The sequence below is a fragment of the Stegostoma tigrinum genome, chromosome 20, assembly GCF_030684315.1.
Source record: "Stegostoma tigrinum isolate sSteTig4 chromosome 20, sSteTig4.hap1, whole genome shotgun sequence".
Taxonomy (NCBI): domain Eukaryota; kingdom Metazoa; phylum Chordata; class Chondrichthyes; order Orectolobiformes; family Stegostomatidae; genus Stegostoma; species Stegostoma tigrinum.
In genome coordinates, this window is record NC_081373.1 from 15,745,405 (window position 1) to 15,768,749 (window position 23,345).

A 23,345-nucleotide genomic window follows, 5' to 3' on the forward strand; every position below is an offset into this window, starting at 1 on the left:
CACACAGAAAATGATGGAAATCCTCAGAGGGTCAGGCAGGCTCTGTGTGAGCGAGGAACAGGCTGCTTAAAGCAAGCTTTGCAGACCCAAAGAAGGAGTTAACACCAGAATGTTGCAATGGCAATGTTACATTTTAGATATTGATACTTCTGTACAATTTTACAATCACAATGAAAATATTCCTTTAGCTCCACAAGCCTTCAAGATCTTTACCTTTCTTCAGCTCTGGCCTTTTGATCATCCATCATGTAAGTAGCTGTACACTGGTGACCTTGTCTTCAGTCTCTTCCAAATCTCTGGAATTATCTCCTTCTCTTAAATCTGTCTTTACAACCAAACTTGTGGTTATCTGTCTGTACAGACCATTTCAATAAATGTCTGTTCTCCCAGGCAAACATTTCTGTCCTGGGCCTGCTATAGTATGGCAACAAATTGCAGGTCAGGCTGTAGGAACAGCACCTCATTTTCTGCCATGTCACTTTACAGTCTTTAGTACTTGACTTTGAATTCTACAATTTGTCAGCATCACCTCTGTATCCTCCACATTTCTTACATCCTATGACCTAACCCTCACCCCATCTCTGACACTTCCCCCACACTCACCAATACACACACATATACTCACTCACACAAAAGCAAACATACACACAAGTGCGCACAGACAAAAGCACACAAACACATGCTCACATTCACATGCACACACAAAAGCACATACATACGTGCACACACACAGGCAAAAGCACACGCGCATGCACACACAGACACATCCACAAAAGCACGCATGCATACACACACACACCCACACACACACACAAAAGTTCACACCCGCATGTACACACAGAGCAAAGCATACACACACATGCGCAGATACATTCAGACAGAAGCATATGGACAGACAAACACACACACACACACACACACACACACACACACACACACACACACAAATACACAGAGGCTAACGTACACATGTGTGCGGAAACAGAGCAAAGCACACATGCACATTCTTTGGGTCCTTCTTTGGGTCTGCAAAGCTTGCTTTAAGCAGCCTGTTCCTCGCTCACACAGAGCCTGCCTGACCCTCTGAGGATTTCCATCATTTTCTGTGTGTGTTTGATGCCCTCATGGCAATTTGTTATATTGAGTTCTTCTTCACCGTGTGACCAGAACATTGAACACTGTGAAATCGGCCTGGCTAATGCTGTTTCTAGTCAATCTCCAGGAGAGGATTGGGGATTATCTAGTTGGAGGTACGTGACCACCAGCATCACTTTCTCCACTAGATGGTACAGTGGTAATGATATTGCATTAGTGAGTTCAAGCCTGGGTTAACGTTATGGAGTCAAATTCCACTGAATTTAATTCAGTAAAATATGGTGTCCAGAACCGACCCCGTTGACCTGAGACTAGGTCTGACTATGGCTCTGTAAATAGCTACCTTGGTTGTGTTAAAAGGGCTGCAGCCTGGCTCATGAACCAGGCCAGATTGCTACCTTGGCTCTGCAAGGATTGTCTACTGCTTCCTAAAGCCACATACAGAGCAAAATGGAGTGTCTGTCAGCACTCTGAAGCTGTCAGGTCAGATCAAACTTCACACAACGCTTCCCTGTAAATTCTGTCACTCAGAGATATCCAACCCTTAATCTATAAACCTCTCCCTGACTAGCTAGTCTACCTAATTCCAGATGCTGGTCTGCTATTAATGTGGAATACCCTGATTTTAAACAGAAAGGTGCTCCTCTAACTGTCCCGCCCAATTACTTCAAGGAGTTTTGAAACATTACGATCAACGGTCTTTACTCTCTCTTCCTCAGCCCCTGAATTCTCTCAATCTGTGGTCTTTTAACATTTTAGCTTTAATTAATGTGACCTTTGTCCATGTTGGTAGGTGAGCAGGAGATGTCCTGGACAACATTCCACCCTTAACCTACGCCACTAAAAACTAACTGGTGATTCATTTTGGGATCCTACTGTGCTAACATGGCTGTTGCCATTTGTCCACGCATTAAGGCACCGCATTTCCAAGAATTTTGCCACAGTTGAAGGGCTTGCAGAGGGGATGAAATGGTGAGGAAAACACTTTGTAAACAACAAATATTTCATTGACAGGTTTTATTAAGTGGCTTCTCTGACACAAAGTATAGACCAGAGAAAAAAATCCGATTGTCTGATTGTGTTCCCTGAATGTGTCCATTGGCCCACATCTGGTGAACTCTGGCAATGAGCTGCAGATATGACATTATCCAGGTTTCTGTAGCCAGCTCCAGTATAATCTGAATTCGGATGCCTAGCATGCCCGTCTCACACCAGGACCGGACACAGCGGCAATCCCCGCACAGTCAAATTTCCTGGCGACCATCACTCAGAGGAAATATCACTCTGCAGCAGAGTATCATGGAGTAGGAGGAGGGGCAAACACAATGCTCATTCCTGGACAAGCCACAATCCCAGAACATCGCCCTCCAGTAAACTTCCACTTCCACCTCACTATGCAAAGTAGTGGGGACTCTGGGACAACAACGGAGGTGGGAACTGCATTCTTAATCGAAGAAGTAGAGGGTTCTAAAGGAATTCTTGTCACCTACAAACACTGGCTTGTGATTGTCAATCAGAGCAGATTCTTCCTCTTCCTTTGTCTCAAACTGATGAAGGTTCTTTCTAGCTGTTGGGAAGGAACAGTAGAGATTCTGATGAAAGATCTTTAACCCCAATGATCAAATGCTTCTCTGAATAACCCCACATGCTATTCTGCATTCTGTTCCGTTACCCTGATTTACTTATGTAAGGTAAGATTTGTCTGGTTAGCATGAAAAACAATACTGTTCATTGTATCTCGGCACATGTAACAATAATAGATCAAATCAAATCAAATGACACTCCATCTGTTCTCTGCTCACTCACGTAACCTGTCTATTTTTAGATATACTACACCCATCCGTTATCCATCCTATTGGTTATATCGTCAAACAGCGTTACACATTTTTCACACAGGTTTTTCTTTTTTGTAAAGCCATATTATCTCTAACTTATCATAGGATAATTTTTTCAAGTGCGTTATCAAAACTTCCTTAATTATAGATTCTAATACTTGCCTGATGACTGATGTTAGGTTAGACCAACCGATCCTTGCTTCCCTGTTTCTTTTTCTCATTTTTTGAATAGCAGTGTTACATTTGCTAACTTTGAATCTACTGGGACGTTTTCAGAACAAAAGGAATTTTGGAAAATCCTAATCAGTCTATCTACTATCTCTGTAATTATCTCTTTTAAAACCCCAGGCTATGGGCCATCTGTGAAGGAGATTTATTGAATTTTAGTCTTGTTCGTTTCTCCAGTTCATTTTCTCTGCTGATTTTGAGCACCTGAATTTCCTCAATTTTTTTAGTCCCCAGCTGACCCTCTATTTCTCATGTGTAACTTGTGTCTTTTCCTGTGAAGGCAAGCAGAAACAATATTTAATGTCTCTGCTATTTTCCCATTCCACAAGATAATTTCTTCTGCCTCCTTCTCAAAGGAACCCACGTTAAAACATTCCAAAAATTCATCTCTGCAATGGGATTTGGCAATTTGAATGATCCACTGTATGTGAAGATTGAAGACTCCAATGCAACTATTACATTGCCTTAGTTAAAAGCCAACTTATTTCTTGTTTAATGCTCTGCCCACAATATACCTACATCAATGTCTTCTGACCCTCTTTATTCCAAATCTCCACTATTGCTGATTCCACTTCCTGATCATCTGAACTAACGTCCTTCCTTGTTTATATCCTTCTGTCATCCTTCACTATCAGAGCTGCCCCTCCTTCTTTGCCATTCTATTTTCCTTTTTGAAATATTATGTGCCCTGGAATATTTATTTTCAATCTTGGTCACTTTGCAAACGTGTCTCTGCAATGGTGATTAGATCCAAACCATTCATCTCTACTTGTGCCACCATCTTATTGATTTTCTATTGCTCTTGGTACTGATTGAGTTTGGTGATGCATTATTCCACTTAACCTCCCTCTTCTTCCTGATCTTTATCCAAATCCCTGCACTCTTCCATTGCCTCTATCAGACAAGGCATAGGATACAAGAAACAAAAACAGAAATTCCTGGAAAAGTTCAGCAGGTCTAGCAGCATCTGTGGAGAGAAATCCAAGTTAACATTTCATCTCCAGTTGGCCCTTCCCCAGAATATATTTTCCGGCAATTTCTGTTTTTGTTTCTGATTTCCAGCACCTTCCAGCAGTTCTTTTGGTTTTAACGTAGAACAAAAAAGCAAGGATTTTAAACACAGTTTGAGCCATAGCTGGAGTACTGTGTGGAATTCTGGTCATCACATTATCAGAAGGATGTGAATGAATTCAAGAGGGTACAGAGTAGATTTAGGAGGACGCTGCATGGGTTGGACAGCCTGAGCTATCAGGATGGTGGCATAGACTGGGCAGCTTTCTTCAGAACAGTAAAAGTTGAGAGGGGGTCTGTTGGAGATGCCTGTGTTTATGTTGGGTATTGACAGGGTGGATCGGAGAGCACAGAGGGGTCAATATCCAGGGAGCATAGAGTTAAGGTTAGAGAAGAGAGATGAGGAGAAATATTTTTACTCAGTGTGTGGTGGGTGTTGGGAACTCACTGCCTGAAGCATGCTTGTGTCAAAAACTCTTGTAACATTTAAGCAATATTTAGATATTCACTTGTGTTGCCATAGCCTCCAGGGCTACGAGCCAAAAATCTGTAAAATGGAAGGAGTGTAGTTAGGTCTGTGTTGACCGGCATGGACGTGATGGGCCAAAAGTCCTCATTTGAATCTATGAAACACAGAGTGACCAAGGGATAGGCCTTGATGTTCTAGGAGTGATGTGAAGGCTATGGGGAGCCAAGTGAAAGCTGCAGTGGATAGGGCCATTGTGTCCAAGTTGCTGGGAATTCCGTGCACTGGTTGAAATGGAATCAACTGAATTTGCTGCAGAATTACCTTCTTTAACAAAGAACTCGGCCAAGAGGTAGGATATCCTGACTGCATGGGAACAGTGAGGAGCTGCCAAACTCTCCTTCCATAGGAAGCGGTTTGCTTCAGGATGCCACTGAGTGCCGTAGAACGGATACGCGAAAGCTGCAAGGGACAGAGAGGTAACGGAACACAGTTAGAATCCACCAGGACAAACTCAACTACTGGGGAATACTACTACTGGAAGAGACTGTCACTGGGGTAAACTGTCACGGGAGGTTGACTGTCGCTGGGGGAGACTGTCGCTGGGGGAGACTGTTGCTGGGGGAGACAGTCACTGGAATGTTCTATCACATAAATTAATTTAACGTGAGTGCCTAGTTTCACACTTCACTGAGGATCAAGTTAACAATGGAACTGCAAAAACACTGTTTGCCCCAGCTTCCACTAACTCCTGGAACTGTCCAGCACCAGGGGCTGACCGGGCATGAATGGGCAGAGGGGAAAGGGCTGGGGGTGATACTCCTCGGCCCAGGGCTCACTATCCCTCACGCACCTTCCATCGTGGAGACAAATGGGACTCCCTGACAGTCTCTGCTGGTGGAGATGAGTCTGTAGAATGATCGCAATTTCTTGTTGGATACAAAGGCCTAAGGAGATAAACTGAAATTAGAGAAACTTAACTGATGCCATTTCACCACAGGACATCAATTAGCCTTAGCTAAAAGTTCCTCCTTCCTCCCGTCACATTCTCACTCTCTTTACCTCACCACTTTCCCACTTTCCTGTAAACCCCCAATCATTGCCTCTGCCTCACCTCATTACACTTTCATCCCTCTCTCTCCAACATCCTCACTCCAGCTTTCCCAGCTGATTAAAATTCCATCCTCTCCCAATCACCAACTTATTCCACACTCACATTGGACATCACGTTTCAAAATTTTATCAGAGGGATCAGTACTTGGGGAGCACTGCACTGTCAGAGGGATCAGTACTGAGGGAGTGCTGCACTGTCAGAGGGTCAGTACTGAGGGAGTGCCGCTCTGTCGGAGGGTCAGTACTGAGGGAGGGCCGCTGAATCGGAGGGTCAGTACTGAGGGAGTGCCGCTCTGTAGGAGGGTCAGTGCTGAGGGAGTGCCGCTCTGTCAGAGGATCAGTGCTGAGGGAGTGCTACACTGTCGGAGGGTCAGTACTGAGGGAGTGCTGCACTGTCGGAGGGTCAGTGCTGAAGGAGTGCCGCTCTGTCAGAGGGTCAGTACTGAGGGAGTGCTGCACTGTCAGAGGGTCAGTACTGAGGGAGTGCCGCAGTGTCAGAGGGTCAGTACTGAGGGAGTGCCGCACTGTCAGAGGATCAGTGCTGAGGGAGTGCCGCTTTGTCGGAGGGTCAGTACTGAGGGAGTGCTGCACTGTCAGAGGGTCAGTACTGAGGGAGTGCCGCTTTGTTGGAGGGTCAGTGCTGAGGGAGTGCCGTTTTGTTGGAGGGTCAGTGCTGAGGGAGTGCCGCACTGTCAGAGGGTCAGTGCTGAGGGAGTGCTGCACTGTCGGAGGGGTCAGCACTGAGGGAGTGCCGCACTGCCGGAGGGTCAGTACTGAGGGAGCGCCGCTTTGTTGGAGGGTCAGTGCTGAGGGAGTGCCGCACTGTCGGAGGGTCAGTGCTGAGGGAGTGCTGCACTGTCGGAGGGGTCAGCACTGAGGGAGTGCCGCACTGTCGGAGGGGTCAGTGCTGAGGGAGTGCCGCACTGCCGGAGGGTCAGTACTGAGGGAGTGCCGCACTGTCAGAGGGTCAGTGCTGAGGGAGTGCTGCACTGTCGGAGGGTCAGTACTGAGGGAGTGCCGCTTTGTTGGAGGGTCAGTGCTGAGGGAGTGCCGCACTGTCGGAGGGTCAGTGCTGAGGGACTGCGCATTTCTCAACATAAACATATGACTGAAAGGATGGAAATGTGATGCCATGGGGAAGGAAGTTGAAGATGTAGAGCAAGCAGTAAATTTGTGAACATTAGCTTTTTCCATCCCCCCTATTTACCATATCTCCCTTCTCCCCGGCCCTTATCCCTGTCACCCATTCTCCACATCTTCCTTTCCATCTCCTATAACTTCCCCACATCCCCCTCCTCATCCCATATTCTCGACCCCCACAGCCCTTTCCCTTTTCATTCCCCTCCCTGAAACCAACAATCCCACCCCCTTTCAACCCCCTTCCCTCCCCAACCCCACATCCCTTCCCCCCTTTCATATCCCTCCCCATTCCCAATTCCCTACCAGTGTCCCTCTTTCATCCCCCACCCAACTCTCCATGTGCCCCTCCACCTCCTGATGCCCCCAGGGCTCCAATGCGGCCCACAAGACAGGCTCTGCAGATCCCTGCCTCACCTGCTCTGTGATGCTGAACTTGTGGAAATTTCCAGTCAATGGTTTCTTTGATAAAACTTCAATCAGCTCTGGGGGAAACTCTCTAAACATTTGACTGGATTTTCCTTCTGAAAAATAAACATATGTGTATCATCTGTCTACATTTGAACCAGAGCACAATGAAGACAGTGACAAAGAGCTCATGCAATCTTCCCAACTCACAACTGGGGAATGGATGGTGATGGTGAAACAGGAGGAAGAGTGGACGGTGTGATACTGAGGAAGGAGGAATAGTGGATGGTGTGATGGTGAAACAGGAGGAAGAGTGGATGGTGTGATGGTGGCACAGAAGGAATAGTGGAAGGTGTGATTCTGAGGAAGGAGGAAGAGTGGATGGTATGATAGTGAAATAGGAGAAAGAGTAGATAGTGTGATACTGAGGAAAGAGGGAGAGTGGATGGTGTGACGGCGAAACAGGAAGGTTGACATTGCGAAGGGATGGAATTAGAGGGACCAATGGCATTCTTCATCTGAAGTGGTCCTGAAATCAAGTGGATTACATCCCTCTTTCCAAATCAGGACACACTCAGAGAGGAGTAGAGAGTGCAATTGGAGGTGAGAAAATCCAGTTGGAGATCCACATACACCTGCCTCTTTCATCCTGGTTCCAGAGAGCATGGGGCCACCAGCAGGGAGTGGATGGTGTACTCATCCTGAGCAACAAGGTCAGTGGGCTTACCGTCAGTAAACTCTAGCGTTAATGCTACGTTAGAGCTGTCCGTCCAGACCAGGAGATCCTCTCCAGCTGTCAAAGCTGTCAGCAGCTGGTGGCCCAAACACGTTCCCCAGATTGGAAAATAATCACCCTGGTCACAGGCCTGCACCGAACACAAACAATCTGCTTTATACTCACTGCACAGAAAATACACTGCCAGCAGCACACAGACCAGAGACCTTCCATGTGGCAAGATCAGTGTGTTCCAGTGAGTGGGCGGGAGAATGGGAGAGTGTTCATGTAGATGGTGTTCCCCGGACGTTTCAATGGAGGGAAGAAGTGCTGCACTGTCAGAGGGTCAGTACTGAGGGAGTGCTGCACTGTCGGAGGGTCAGTACTGAGGGAGTGCCGCACTGTCGGAGGGTCAGTACTGAGGGAGTGCCGCACTATCGGAGGGGTCAGTACTGAGGGAGTGCTGCACTGTCGGAGGGGTCAGTACTGAGGGAGTGCTGCACTGTCGGAGGGGTCAGTACTGAGGGAGTGCTGCACTGTCGTAGGGTCAGTACTGAGGGAGTGCTGCACTGTCAGCGGGTCAGTACTGAGGGAGTGCCGCACTGTCGGAGGGTCAGTACTGAGGGAGTGCCGCACTGTCGGAGGGGTCAGTACTGAGGGAGTGCCGCACTGTCGGAGGGGTCAGTACTGAGGGAGTGCCGCACTGTCGGAGGGGTCAGTACTGAGGGAGTGCCGCACTGTCGGAGGGGTCAGTACTGAGGGAGTGCCGCACTGTCGGAGGGTCAGTACTGAGGCAGTGCCACACTGTCGGAGGGGTCAGTACTGAGGGAGTGTCGCACTGTCGGAGGGGTCAGTACTGAGGGAGTGCCGCACTGTCGGAGGGGTCAGTACTGAGGGAGTGCCGCACTGTCGGAGGGGTCAGTACTGAGGGAGTGCTGCACTGTCAGAGGGTCAGTACTGAGGGAGTGCCTCACTGTCGGAGGGATCAGTACTGAGGGAGTGCCGCACTGTCGGAGGGGTCAGTACTGAGGGAGTGCCGCACTGTCGGAGGGGTCAGTACTGAGGGGGTGCCGCACTGTCGGAGGGTCAGTACTGAGGGAGTGCCGCACTGTCGGAGGGGTCAGTACTGAGGGAGTGCCGCACTGTCGGAGGGGTCAGTACTGAGGGGGTGCCGCACTGTCGGAGGGTCAGTACTGAGGGAGTGCTGCACTGTCGGAGGGGTCAGTACTGAGGGAGTGCTGCACTGTCGGAGGGGTCAGTACTGAGGGAGTGCTGCACTGTCGGAGGGTCAGTACTGAGGGAGTGCTGCACTGTCGGAGGGTCAGTACTGAGGGAGTGCTGCACTGTCGGAGGGTCAGTACTGAGGGAGTGCCGCACTGTCGGAGGGGTCAGTACTGAGGGAGTGCCGCACTGTCGGAGGGTTCAGTACTGAGAGAGTGCTGCACTGTCGGAGGGGTCAGTATTGAGGGGGTGCCGCACTGTCGGAGGTGTCAGAACTGAGGGGGTGCCGCACTGTCGGAGGTGTCAGAACTGAGGGAGTGCTGCACTGTCAGAGGGTCAGTACTGAGGGAGTGCTGCACTATCGGAGGGGTCAGTTCTGAGGGAGTGCTGCACTGTCGGAGGGTCAGTTCTGAGGGAGTGCTGCACTGTCGGAAGGTCAGTATTAAGGGAGTGCCATACTGTTGGAGGGTCAATACTGAGGGAGTGATGTACTGTCAGAGGGTCAATGCTGAGGGAGTGCTACACTGTCACAGACTCTAATTTTCAGATAAGGTGGTAGATTGACACTGCCTCAAGTGGCTTTCAGGGATCCATGGTGCCATCTGACAGAGCTTGGCAATTTCTGGCTTCTGTCGTAGGCTCAGTGTCATGAGGGCGACAGATAGTGAGTCTGTGTCCATTGCTTTATGTTTTCATCTTCCCATTTTCTGACCGGAGGGTGGAATTTAAACATGACCCTCACTGTGTACTGTGCCCCGTACCTGAGCGGTTTTGCTCCTATCCATTCTCTTGGTGTCGGTGGAAAATCAGCGTCCTTGCCACTGGTTCAAGCCTCTGACACTAACTGTGCTCTGCTGATACCACAATTCTAACCCCTGTCATTCATTGCATCTATCCCAGTCACCTCCATAAAAAGTATCGAAACTGTCCAAAGGTGGTTCGAACACTTACAGACCTTCAGTGCCAATCGATAGAAGATGCCAGCAACTCGGGCAAATTCCGATGTCTTCAAATCGACAGCTCCGCCTGGCAGTAAGATCCTGGGGCAAGAAGAAATTTTGACTCAATATTTCAGACCGGTGTATGGAGTCGAGCTCGGCAATGAGTTTCTTATGCAGAGGCTGAGAATTTGCTGTGCGCTGTAGCTCAGGCACCTGAGAAATTTGAACACGATCTGTTTTTCGACAGGGGAGAGATAAATGAAAAGGGAAGCCCGTCTATCTTTTTAACAAAGAACCTGATTAATTCTCCTCAAGGAATTAGGTTTAAAGATGATGCTAATGGATCCATTTTATTCATGTGGAAACATAAGAAATAGGAGCTGGAGTCAGCCACTCTGCCCCTCAAATCTGCTGTACCATTGACTGAGGTCATAGCCGAACATCAACATCAACTTAATTTTCTCGCACTGTACCCACTTTCCTTAATTCCATGCACATCCGAGAAAGCTATCAGCCTCTCTCTTCAGTATATTCAATGACCGAACATCCAAAACTCTCTGGCATTGAGTTCAAAATCTCTTGATCCTGAGGCTATCTGCCCGTTTTCTAGATTTCTCTGCCAGGGAGAAATATCGTCTCAGTGATGACTCTGTCACTCCCTTTTTGATGTGACGTGTTCCAATCTGTCTACCTCTCATTCTTTGAAAGTCACAGGCCATTTGGCCCATTCTACCTAACCTCTACTCATCAGGTAGTCACGTCTTCCAGAAGAATCTGAGTTTGTCTATGGAATGAAAGGGAGCAGACTTCCTGGGCTCATTCACTTTTCTCAATTGCTTATGTTCTCATGTATTCAATGGAGAAGCCGAATGAAGAGAGAGATAGCCTGGTTCAATATTCGTTATTGGACACTTGGTCATAAAAACAGACAGTAATTGTAGAAGGGTGTTTTTCTGATTGGAGGTCTGTGACAGGTGTTTCACCATAATCAGTGCTGGGATCTCTGTTGTTTGCGATATTTATAAATGACTTAGATGGAATTGTAGGCAATCTGATTAGTATATTTGCAGAAGACACGAAAATTGTGGAGTTGCAAAAGATTATGAAAAGATACAGCAGGATATAGATCACTTGGAAAGTTGGGTAGAGAAATGACGGATGGAGCATAATCCAGACAAATGTGAGGTGATGCATTCTGAGAGATCAAATGTTAAAGGAAAGTATACAGTTGATGGCAGGACTCTTAGGAGTATTGATATACAGAAGCATCTTGGGGTGTAAGTCTATAGACCCCTGAAAGTGGCAACAGAAGTGAATAAAATGACAAAGGAGGCACATACATGCTTGCCTTCATCAGTTGTGGCACTGAGTGTACATGTTTCAGCTGCATAAGACTTCAGTTAGGCCACGTTGGGAGTATTGTGTACAGTTCTGGTTGCCTCATCAGAAGAAGGAAGTGAAGGCTTTGGACTGGATGCAAACGAGGTTTAACAGAATGTTGTACAGTGATAATGGGAACTGCAGATGCTGGAGAATCCAAGATAATAAAATGTGAGGCTGGATGAACACAGCAGGCGCAGCAGCATCTCAGGAGCACAAAAGCTGACGTTTCGGGACTAGACCCTTCATCAGAGAGGGGGATGGGGTGAGGGTTCTGGAATAAATAGGGAGAGAGGGGGAGGCGGACCGAAGATGGAGAGAAAAGAAAATAGGTGGGGAGGAGAGTATAGGTGGGGAGGTGGAGAGGGGATAGGTCAGTCCAGGGAAGGTGGACAGGTCAAGGAGGTGGGATGAGGTTAGTAGGCAGGAGATGGAGGTGCGGCTTGGGGTGGGAGGAAGGGATGGGTGAGAGGAAGAACAGGTTAGGGAAGCAGAGACAGGTTGGACTGGTGTTGGATGCAGTGGGTGGAGGGCAAGAGCTGGGCTGGTTGTGTGGTGCAGTGGGGGGAGGGGACGAACTGGGCTGGTTTAGGGATGCGGTGGGGGAAAGGAAGATTTGGAAGCTGGTGAAGTTCACATTGATACCATTGGGCTGCAGGGTTCCCAAGCGGAATATGAGTTGCTGTTCCTGCAACCTTCGGGTGGCATCATTGTGGCAGTGCAGGAGGCCCATGATGGACATGTCATCTAAAGAATGGGAGGGGGAGTGGAAATGGTTTGCGACTGGGAGGTGCAGTTGTTTATTGCGAACCGAGTGGAGGTGTTCTGCAAAGCGGTCCCCAAGCCTCCGCTTGGTTTCCCCAATGTAGAGGAAGTCACAGCGGGTACAATAGATGCAGTATACCACACTGGCAGATGTGCAGGTGAACCTCTGCTTAATATGGAAAGTCATCTTGGGGCCTGGGATAGGGGTGAGGGAGGAGGTGTGGGGGCAGGTGTAGCATTTCCTGCGGTTGCAGGGGAAGGTGCCGGGTGTGGTGGGGTTGGAGGGCAGTGTGGAGTGAACAAGGGAGTCACGGAGAGAGTGGTCTCTCCGGAAAGCAGACAAGGGTGGGGATGGAAAAATGTCTGGGGTGGTGGGGTCGGATTGTAGATGGCGGATGCATCGGAGGATGATGCGTTGTATCCGGAGGTTGGTGGGGTGGTGTGTGAGAACGAGGGGGATCCTCTTTGGGCTGTTGAGGCGGGGGCGGGGTGTGAGGGATGTGTTGCGGGAAATGCAGGAGACGCGGTCAAGGGCGTTCTCGACCACTGTGGGGGGAAAGTTGCGGTCCTTGAAGAACTTGGACATCTGGGATGTGCGGGAGTGGAATGCCTCATCGTGGGAGCAGATGCGGCGGAGGCGGAGGAATTGGGAATAGGGGATGGAATTTTTGCAGGAGGGTGGGTGGGAGGAGGTGTATTCTAGGTAGCTGTGGGAGTCGGTGGGCTTGAAATGGACATCAGTTACAAGCTGGTTGCCTGAGATGGAGACTGAGAGGTCCAGGAAGGTAAGGGATGTGCTGGAGATGGCCCAGGTGAACTGAAGGTTGGGGTGGAAGGTGTTGGTGAAGTGGATGAACTGTTCGAGCTCCTCTGGGGAGCAAGAGGCGGCGCCGATACAGTTATCAATGTAACGGAGCAAGAGGTGAGGTTTGGGGCCTGTGTAGGCGCGGAAGAGGGACTGTTTCATGTAACTGCGGAAGAGGGACTGTTCCACGTAACTTCTTCTTTTCTCTCCATCTTCGGTCCGCCTCCCCCTCTCTCCCTATTTATTCCAGAACCCTCACCCCATCCCCATCTCTGATGAAGGGTCTAGGCCCGAAACGTCAGCTTTTGTGCTCCTGAGATGCTGCTGGGCCTGCTGTGTTCATCCAGACTCACATTTTATTTACCAGAATGTTATCTGGATTGGAATGTATTAGCTATAAGGAGAGACTTGGATTGTTTTCACTAGAGCATTGGAAGCTGAGGGACAACCTGACAGAAGTATGTAAAAATATGAGGGGCTCAGTTAGGTTGGAAGCCTATCTCCCAGGGTGGAAATATTAAATGATAGGCTTAAGGTGAGAGGGGGAAAGCTTAAAGGAGATGTACAAGCAAAGTCTTTTACACAGAGGCTGGTAGGTGCCTGGAACACACTGCCAGGGGAGGTAGTGGAAGAAAAGACTAGCAAAGTTTAAGAGGTGCTTACACGGACACATGAATAGGCAGGCATTAAAGCGATATGGATGATGTAAAAGCAGGTGGGATTAGTTTAAAATGGCATCATAGTCAGCATAGATGTGATGGGCCAAAGGGCCTGTTCCTTTGCTATAATTTCCTATGTTCTATCACACCTCAAGGTGAGGGCAGGAAGAGTTTGATATTCATGCAGAAGAATATAACACACTAAACAAAATGATCCGATGTACTTTCCACAGAGAGGCATATGAAAGTGATAAAATATTAAAGTGCAATGAAACCATTAAGAACCAACATTTGCAAAGTTCAATGAAGAGAGCAGATCAAGAGATGAGAAATAGTTCATTGCTTACCCATTAATTGAATGGAATATTTTCTCATACTCAGACTCAGTGAGATATAACCTGCAGGAAATGAGGGAGAACCAAACGTCAGTCAATTAACTTCAGCCATTTTCAACCTGACAGAGTCTATCACCATTGTAGAGCTAAGCTTATTTCCATCATAACTTTGATCCTAACTTCATGCCCAATTTCAGGCCTAACCCTGACTATAACCCTCAGCAATAATACTGAACCCAACCCAACCCTCACCCTGATCCCAACCCTGACCCTAAACATAACCCTCAACCTGGCCGTAACCCTAACCATGACCCTAACCTTGACCTGAATCCTGACCCTAACCCCAAACTAATCCCTAACCCTGATCCAAACCCAACCCTATACTTGACCCTAATTCTGACCTTAACGCAATCCTAACCTCAACCCTCATCCTAACGCTGACTTTAATCCAATCCTAACCGAGCATCATCTCTAGTCCTGGTCATAACCCTAATTCTAATCACAACACAGTCTTCATCTTGCCTATCACCATAATCACTTCATTGCCATCAATTTGTCCCTTTATTTCATTCTTGGTCCCATCCTTCTCCAGTTCCTGTTCCAACACTTCAACCAACTTTCACTGGCTGGTTGCCACCTCTAGGTGTAACTGGTTGTCAGGATATTTCGAGCAATTACAGACCAGTCAGTTCAATAGTTATAATGTGGAAACTTCTAGAATCAACTAATTCAGGATAGAACTAATAGTCACATGGAAATGTGGGTTAAATAAGGAGAACAGGAATTGATTCTTTAAGGGAGAACAGTGGTTAATTAACTAGCTGGAGATTTGGGGATGTAATGGAGGGTTGATGAGCATGTTGGTTGTGGTCACACAACAATCTCCTGAGCAAGATGATAGATCATGGGTTTAAAGAGAAAGTAACAACCTGAATTGGGCTGAGAGATAGGGAAGAGAGGGTAATGGTGGATGGATATTTTTCAGGATGGAGAAGTGTTTAGGGTGGAGCTCTCCAGAGAACTGTCTTGGGGTACTTGCTTTCCTCTTGTAAATTAATGACTTGACCTTGGTGAACAGGGCACTATTTCACATGAGAGAATGAGAATTATTTGAAACTTGGAATGATTGTAAACTGTGAGGAGAACTTCAAAAGGACATATAAAGTTGGTGGAATTGGAAAACAACATGAGAATCAGTGTGGAGTAGTGAGAAGTGATGCATTTTGTTAAGAACATGGACAGACAAGCTAACAAAGGGTACAAGTGTAATGGGGATGTAGTACAATATGGACTGGAGTGCATAAGTGCATTAAAAGGTGGCAAGACAGGGAGAGAACACGATTAATAAAGTATACAGTATCCTAGGCTTTACTATGCACTTTATTAATGGATGTATGGATTATCAGAGTAGGTAGGTAATGGTGAATTTCAAATGATACCAAGTCAGCTCAGCCAGTACTGTCCCAATGTGACATTTTAGGAGGGAAGTGAAGACACTGCAGGCAGTGCAGAAGAGGTTTAAAGAATAGATCCCTGGATGAGCGATTTCTGTTATGAGGATAAATTGGAGAAGTTGTGGGTCTGTCCTTCTTGTAGAAGAGAAAGCTGAGACATGATCTGATTGAACTTTTCAAATTCATAAGAGGTTACACAGAGTAACTGAGAAGAAAATGGTCCCACTAAAAAATGGATCAAGAACAAGGGAGCGCAGATTTAAAGTGATTTGTGAATGTGATGTGAGCAAAAAACTTTTCTCACACAGTGAGTAGTTAGGGTCAGGAATATAGTCCCTGAAAGTGTGATGGAGGAAAGCTCAATAAGGTTTATATTCAGCCATTCAAGATTGTTTAAATTGATAAGTTAGATTGCTATAGGGAAAAGGGCACCAAATGATGCTAAGTCATGATGCCCATTTGGAGAGTGGGTGCAGACACGATGTTTGAATGACTACCTCCAGTGCCATTGCAATTCTGTGTAAAGCCCTGATAAATGCAATTCTTTCTTCCTTCCCCAAAGTTTCAATTCAGTAGAATTCCCCTTCCTCATCTCTGTTTCTCCTTCTCACATGTCATTACCCTTCTCAATGATTCCTCTTCTTTCTCCTTCCTTCAGTTGCCCTCCCTCCTGCAATCTGTAGATACGTAAGCCCAGCAATACAAAAGTGTAAAAATACAAACAGAGTGCAGGAGTTGACTATTCAGCCCCTTGAGCCTACTGTGCCATCCAATATCGTGGCTGATTATTAAATCAAATCTGCATTCCCGTGTACTCCTGAGAACCTTTCAGCCTCTTACTCAGCAGAAATCTCTCTAACTCTGCCTTAAAAATATTCAAGGACTCTGCCTTATGAGGAACAGGGATCCAAAGAATCATGATTCTGTGAGAGAAAAATAATCTCATATTTTTTAAATGGTTGACACCTTAATTTGAAACAGTGACTCCAGTTCTAGATTCTCCCAGAAGAGGAAACATCCTTCCTTTCTCCATCCTCCCCAGGCCTTCAGGATCTTTTATATTACCTCCTGACCAATATCTCCTGATTCATCTTGACTTTTTCTACTAATCCTTCCCACCTTGAACCATCTACTCTTCCCCCAGTTTCCCACTGGGAGACAAAGACAATGACAATGGTGTCACCTGATGGGAACCACTCTGCTCCCAGCTGATTCCAGGTACTTCACATAGGGAATGGCCACATAGGTCTTCGCCACCTCGGTCAGTTCATCTACAGTGTGCTGTGCTAAGATCCCTGTGGGTAAAAACAACAAACTTGCATTTACTTAGCATCTTGAACAGAGTCGAAGGAACTTTGTAGGAACAACCCATCCTTAGCCAAAGAGATAACAAGGTGTAGAGCTGGATGAACACAGCAGGCCAAGCAGCATCAGAGGTGCAGGAAAGCTGACATTTTGGGTCTGGACCCTTCTTTAGAAGAAGTCCCTTCTGAAGAAAGCTGACATTGTGAGTCTAGACCCTTCTTCCAAAAGGTCAGCTTTCCTGCTCCTCTGATGCTGCTTGGCCTGCTGTGTTCATCCAGCCTTGTTATCTCAGATTCTCCAGCATCTGCAGTTCCTATTATCTTGGTGAAAGAGGTGAGTCTTAAGGAGCATGAATTAGGAGACAAGTGATATAAAGAGAGAGGGAGAAGAGTTGTAAGGAGGTAGTCCAGCTCTTGGGACTTCAGAAACTGAAGATAGGGCTGCCAATGGTGGCTTTGTTCAGAATGGGTATAAGGATTAGGGATGGTCAAGAGGGTGGAATTAGAGGAGCGCAGATATCCCAGGTGGTTGTGGGGGCTGGAGGAGATTGCAGAGACAGGGAGGGATCGGGGATGCAAGTGTTTGAAAATGAGTATGACAGTTTCAAAACAGAGAAGATGTTGTTCTAGGAGCCAATGTCAGGCAGTGAGAACAGGGGGCGGCAAGAGAAGGAGACCTGGTCTGCGTTGGGCCACTGATCAGTAGGGCATTAGATAATTGATTTCTGGAGGGTAGAATAGGGTGGGGCAGGCAGGAGTAAGCTGGACTAGTGAAGTGTAGAGGAAGCAAAGGCATGAATGAGAGCTGAGCAATAGATGAGCTGAAATAGGAGTGGGCAATATCATTGGGCAGGAAATTGGTTCTTATGATGAAGGCACAAACCAGAGATCAAAATCATCAGCACCCTGGCTATCAGCCTATGTAAGTTGCTCTGAGGGTCCCTTGGTGGGTATCAGTGTAGAACATTCCCATTTGGAATTAGGCCTGTGATTAGTTTAATCATCCATTGGCAGATATAATTGGACCATGTAAAATATTATCGAGCTCTCTATTCCTCCCAAACTGCTCACTATTCCAGGTTCACCCGGGATTTCAAAGGTAACCCCAGCTTCCTTTCTCGACAGCAAATGGTCTTCTTAAATGTCTCAGCCCTGACCCCAACATGACCTTTGACCCCCACCCTGATCCCACCAGCCTCTCCTCCAATAACAAGTGTGAAGAGCTCATGGAGTTTTTTTGTCACTAAGATTGAGACAGTCCCCTCGCCTGTCTCTGCTGTGTCACTCCCTCCCACTCACCCTCCTGACCAAACACCCTTCAATTCATCCCCACCCCCAACTCCGCCCTGACCTCACATCTTTCTCTAGTTTACCTGTTCTCACCTTCTCTGAGTTCAACCTGTCCATTAGACCCATCTTATGTTCCCTTCACCTTCTTCCCACTGAACACTGCCTGACTTCCCCTTGTAACCTCCATGTTTCCCGATATTGTAAACAATTCTCTCTGTTCAGGTGTTGTCACTCTCTCTTTTTAACCCGCCGACATCACCCTCTCCTCACAAAACCAACCCTTGACTGTTTCTGTTTGCAAACTAGTGCCCCACCTTCAACTTCGTATTCATCACCAAGGTCCTTAAACATGTTGCTACCCCCCAAATCGTTCTCATCTTTCCAGGAATCCAATCTTTGAATCCCTCCAATCAGGTTTATTCCATTGCGACAGTACTGAAATGCCGCTTATCAAACTCACCAATGACATTCTGTGTGTTGTGACTGTCGTAGACTTGTCCTCCTGACACAGTGACCACACAGTCCTCCTCCAACACCTCCTCGCTATCATCTGGCTGGGAGGGAGTGCTGTCACCCGTTTCCATTCTTAACTGATCCTAGCAGAGAATCACTTATAACGGCTTGCCTTCCTTTTCACACATCATTTACCTCTGGTGTCCCAAAGGATCAATCTCCCTTCTATATCTCCGTGCCGTTCTCAGTGTCAGAGTCTGTATGTGCAATGATAACTCCCAGCTCTAATTCACTTTTCTCCACCTCTCCTGTTGTCCTGAAATGAGCAGACTGCTTATCCAACCTGCATAGCTTCTGGAAACCTGAAGTTATCTTTTTCGGTCTCCATTCCAAATTGCATTCCCGAAAGAGTAACTCCATCCTTCTTCCCAGCAACAGTTTCAGTTTAAGCCAATCTGATGCCAGGATGAGCTTTCAATGGTATTTCATACCTTCATCTCCTATTTCTACCGCTGTGACATCACCAAACCTTTCTCTACCTCAGTCCATCTGCTGTTGAAACTTTCATTCCTGCCTCTGTCATTCTGGACTTGACTCATCCAGTAACATTCCTGTGTGTTCCCACATTCTCCTCTCAATAAAATAAAGGCCATCTAAAACTCTACCACAGGGCAGCACGGCGGCTCAGTGGTTAGCATTGCTATCTCACAGCACCAGGGACCTCGGTTTGATTCCACCCTCAGGCAACTGTCTGTGTGGAGTTTGCATATTCTCACTGTGTCTGCGTGGGTTTGCTCTGATTTCCTCCCATAGACCAAAGGTATGCAGTTAGGTGCTGTTCAGAGGGTTGGTATTGGATTCAATAGGCTGAATGGCCTGTTCCCACACTGTAGGGATTCTACGAACATGTCTTAACTTGTTTTGCATCCCATTTCCCTGTCACCCTTGAACTTGCTGACCAACATTTGTTTAGTACCATCACAAATTTAAAATTCTCATCTTTGTTTTCACATCCCTCCCTGGTCTCAGTCCTATTTCTGCAATGTCCTTCAATCTCATAACCCTTTCAAATATCTGTTGTGATAGTGTAAACTTCAGAATTTTAATAACTGTACTTGTCTGGAATTAACTGTTAAGGGACAATGACAAACCTATATAGGAATTGAAAGCAATTAGGCATATCTGGGAGAATAAGGAGTCAAAGTTATATCAACAAAATGGTTTTAATACACTTGCTAAATGGTTGCCTTATGCCACAATGACAAAATTCAGAAGAACTTAAGGAGTTAACTGCAGGAAAGTGTGTCTTCAAACGGACAATTCGATGCCCAGTGTAAGAAGGAACAAAGAAGCTACTCTAATAAGAAGACAACATGAAGATTCAATAGTATCAAAGGAGTGGCCAATATTATGGATGAAAGAATCCAAAGGATCATCAATACTCTCATAAAACTGTAAAATAATACAATTCCAGGATTCCTTGGGATCAGAGCTCTGGAGAACAACACTGCACAAGGATTGAACTCCGGGCACATCCTTGTTGGCTGGAGTCATAGCTACTTGTGGGGTCTTATTAAGGTTGCCACAAGCAATAAAGATTAAATAATTATTCATTCATGGATTGTGAGCATCGTTGGCTAGGCCAGCATTTATTGTCTATCCCTAATTGCCCAGACGGCAGTTCAGAATCAACCACATTGTTTTGGGTTTGGGAGTCACCATGTAGGCTCGACAAGGTAAAGATGGCAGTTTCCTTCCCTAAAGGACATTAGCAAGCCAAATGGGTTTTTCCAACAATTGGCAATGGTTTTATGGTCATCATCAGGCTCTTGATTCCAGATTCTTATTGAACTCAAATTCCACCATCTGCCATGGTGGGATTCAAACCCAGGTCCCCAGAACATTACCTGAGGATTAACAATCCAGAAAAAACACCATTGGGCCAACACTTCCCATTGTTGGCGAAATTTTGTACTCAGCAGACAAATTAAAGGTAGTTTATAGTAATTTAGCCATAACACCGCACTACAAGCTGGGTACCTCTACATTCCCAATTTTAAGCACAACACCATTGGTGGCTGTGCTTCTAGTTGCCTTGGCCCCAAACTCTGGAAATCCTTCCCTACACCTCCCCCTCACGCCCTTCCTTAAAGATTCTATTTAACACCAATCTCTTCCACTAAGCTTTGATTTCTGACCTAATATCTCCTCGTGTTGCTATTGTCATACTGTGTTTTATAATTGCTCTTGAGCAGTGCATTGAGGCATTTTAATACATCAAAGGTTCTATATTAACTTTAATTGTTGTTGTCGTATTGGTGCACATCTCCATATTAGCTTCTATGTTCACATTCTCCCTCACACGCTGTCTCTTTTCTATCCATCTCATTTTCCATATCTCCCAAATGTTCTTCTCCAATCTTCTCTGTCCCTCTCCCCTGACTGTGTGATGAGGTGGCCCTTGCTGGAACCTGTTGCCTCAGTTCACCCAAAGCCTGGATCAGCCTGTTCCTCAGCATGAAGGCGGTAGAGGTATTGGGATCACTCACCGATCACTGGTCTGTCATTCAGAGTTTCAGTCCTGGCAAAGTAAAGAGAAAAGAATGAGCTTCCTCTTGATACAGACTTGTACTGCACAAACACAGACCTTAAGGTCCAACCCAACTGTGCCAACCAGATATCCTAAATTAATCTAGTCCCTTCTGGCAGCATTTGGCCCATATCCCTTTAAGCCCTTCCTATTCATATACGCATCCAGATGCCTTTTAAATGTTGTAATAAAATTGTACCAGCCTCCACCACTTCCTCTGGCAGCTTACTCCATACATGCACCATTTTCTGCATGAAAAAGTTACCCTTTAGGGCCCTTTTAAATCTTTCCCCTCTCATCTTAAACCCATGCCCACTAGTTTTGAACTCCCCTACCCTGGCTATTCACCCACTCCATGCCCCTCATGATTTTCAAAACCACTATAAAGTCATCCCTCAGCCTCCAACACTGTAGGGAAAATGCCCCAGCCTGCTCAGCCTCACCCTACAGCTCAAAACCCAAGGTTGAGGAAGCTACACAGAATACTGAATAAAAACCAAAAGAACTGCGGATGCCGTAAATCAGCAACAAAAACAAAAGTTGCCAGAAAAGCTCAACAGGTCCGGCAGCACCTGTGAAGAGAAAATCAGAGTTAATGTTTTGGGTCTCGTGACCCTTCCTCAGAACTCAGGAAGGTCTGAGGAAGGGGGTCACCCGACCTGAAATGTTAACTGTAATTTTCTCCTCACAGATGCCGTCAGACCCGTGGGCTTTTCCAGCAACTTCTGTTTATGTGACATGGAATACTGTCTGATGGCTCCTATCACTTACTGAAACTCTGTGGGCTACATGCTCAGGCCCTGAATGATCCAGCTCAATGCAAACACATTCTACCACAGCATTTAGTAACCTGCTCGGTGACCACTTTCACGTCCTTTCATGGGTTATAGTGTTGCTAGTTAGACAAGGATGGATTGGCCACATCCGATGACTGCTGAGTAAGTGCTGCTTGATAGCAGTGTTTATGGCATTTTCCATCACTTTGCTGATGAGAGTAGACTGATAGGACAATAGTTGGCTGGGTTGGATTTGTGGATAATAAAATGTGAGGCTGGATGAACACAGCAGGTCAAGCAGCATCTCAGGAGCACAAAAGCTGACGTTTCGGGCCTAGACCCTTCATCAGAGAGGGGGATGGGGGGAGGGAACTGGAATAAATAGGGAGAGAGGGGGAGGCGGACCGAAGATGGAGAGTAAAGAAGATAGGTGGAGAGAGTGTAGGTGGGGAGGTAGGGAGGGGATAGGTCAGTCCAGGGAAGACGGACAGGTCAAGGAGGTGGGATGAGGTTAGTAGGTAGCTTCCTCTCACCCATCCCTTCCTCCCACCCCAAGCCGCACCCCCATCTACCTACTAACCTCATCCCACCTCCTTGACCTGTCCGTCTTCCCTGGACTGACCTATCCCCTCCCTACCTCCCCACCTACACTCTCTCCACCTATCTTCTTTACTCTCCATCTTCGGTCCGCCTCCCCCTCTCTCCCTATTTATTCCAGTTCCCTCCCCCCATCCCCCTCTCTGATGAAGGGTCTAGGCCCGAAACGTCAGCTTTTGTGCTCCTGAGATGCTGCTTGGCCTGCTGTGTTCATCCAGCCTCACATTTTATTATCTTGGAATCTCCAGCATCTGCAGTTCCCATTATCTCTGGGTTGGATTTGTCCTGGTTTTTGTGGATAGGGCACACCTGGCCAATTTGCCACATTGTTGTAACTGCACTGGAATAATTTGGCTAAGGGTGCCACTGGTTCTGGAGTGCATGTCTTCAGTACCATTGCTAGAAAGTTGTCAGGGGCCATAGACTTTGCCGTATCCTTTGTCTTTAGCTGTTTGATATCACATGGAGTGAATCGAATTGGCTGAAACTGGCATCAATGATATCGCGGATACCTGGAGGAGGCCGAGATACATCATCCACTCAGCCCTTCCGGCTGAAATGTGTTACGAATGATTCAATCTTGTCTTTTACAATGAAATGCCGAACACCTCCATCATTGAGGACGGGGACATTACTTAATTAGTGTTTAATAAGCAAACGACACAAAAAAAGACATTATACACCTCCTGGCCTGGACTGTCTTCATTGTGCAGTTTCTGCTGATGTATCCCACGAAATGGGCTGAAGTTTAATATTTTGAATATGTG

At 46.8% G+C, this 23,345-nt stretch overlaps 1 protein-coding gene across 2 annotated transcripts in view; it reads right to left on the bottom strand.

Moving 5' to 3' along the window:
- Positions 1-2,114: 2,114 nt before the first annotated feature.
- LOC125462032 (gamma-glutamyl hydrolase-like) overlaps positions 2,115-23,345 on the bottom strand; it is a 32,582-nt gene continuing 11,351 nt past the window's right edge. For both annotated transcript variants that reach the window (XM_059652906.1, XM_059652907.1), the window contains exons 3-11: positions 21,165-21,196; positions 16,752-16,863; positions 14,127-14,177; positions 10,185-10,269; positions 8,021-8,159; positions 7,303-7,409; positions 5,489-5,582; positions 4,960-5,097; positions 2,115-2,662 (exon numbers count right to left, since the gene is read on the bottom strand). In XM_059652906.1, coding sequence (XP_059508889.1) covers positions 2,541-2,662; positions 4,960-5,097; positions 5,489-5,582; positions 7,303-7,409; positions 8,021-8,159; positions 10,185-10,269; positions 14,127-14,177; positions 16,752-16,863; positions 21,165-21,196 — 880 coding nt within the window. In that variant the 3' untranslated portion in view covers positions 2,115-2,540. The remainder of the gene's footprint in view (positions 2,663-4,959; positions 5,098-5,488; positions 5,583-7,302; positions 7,410-8,020; positions 8,160-10,184; positions 10,270-14,126; positions 14,178-16,751; positions 16,864-21,164; positions 21,197-23,345) is intronic.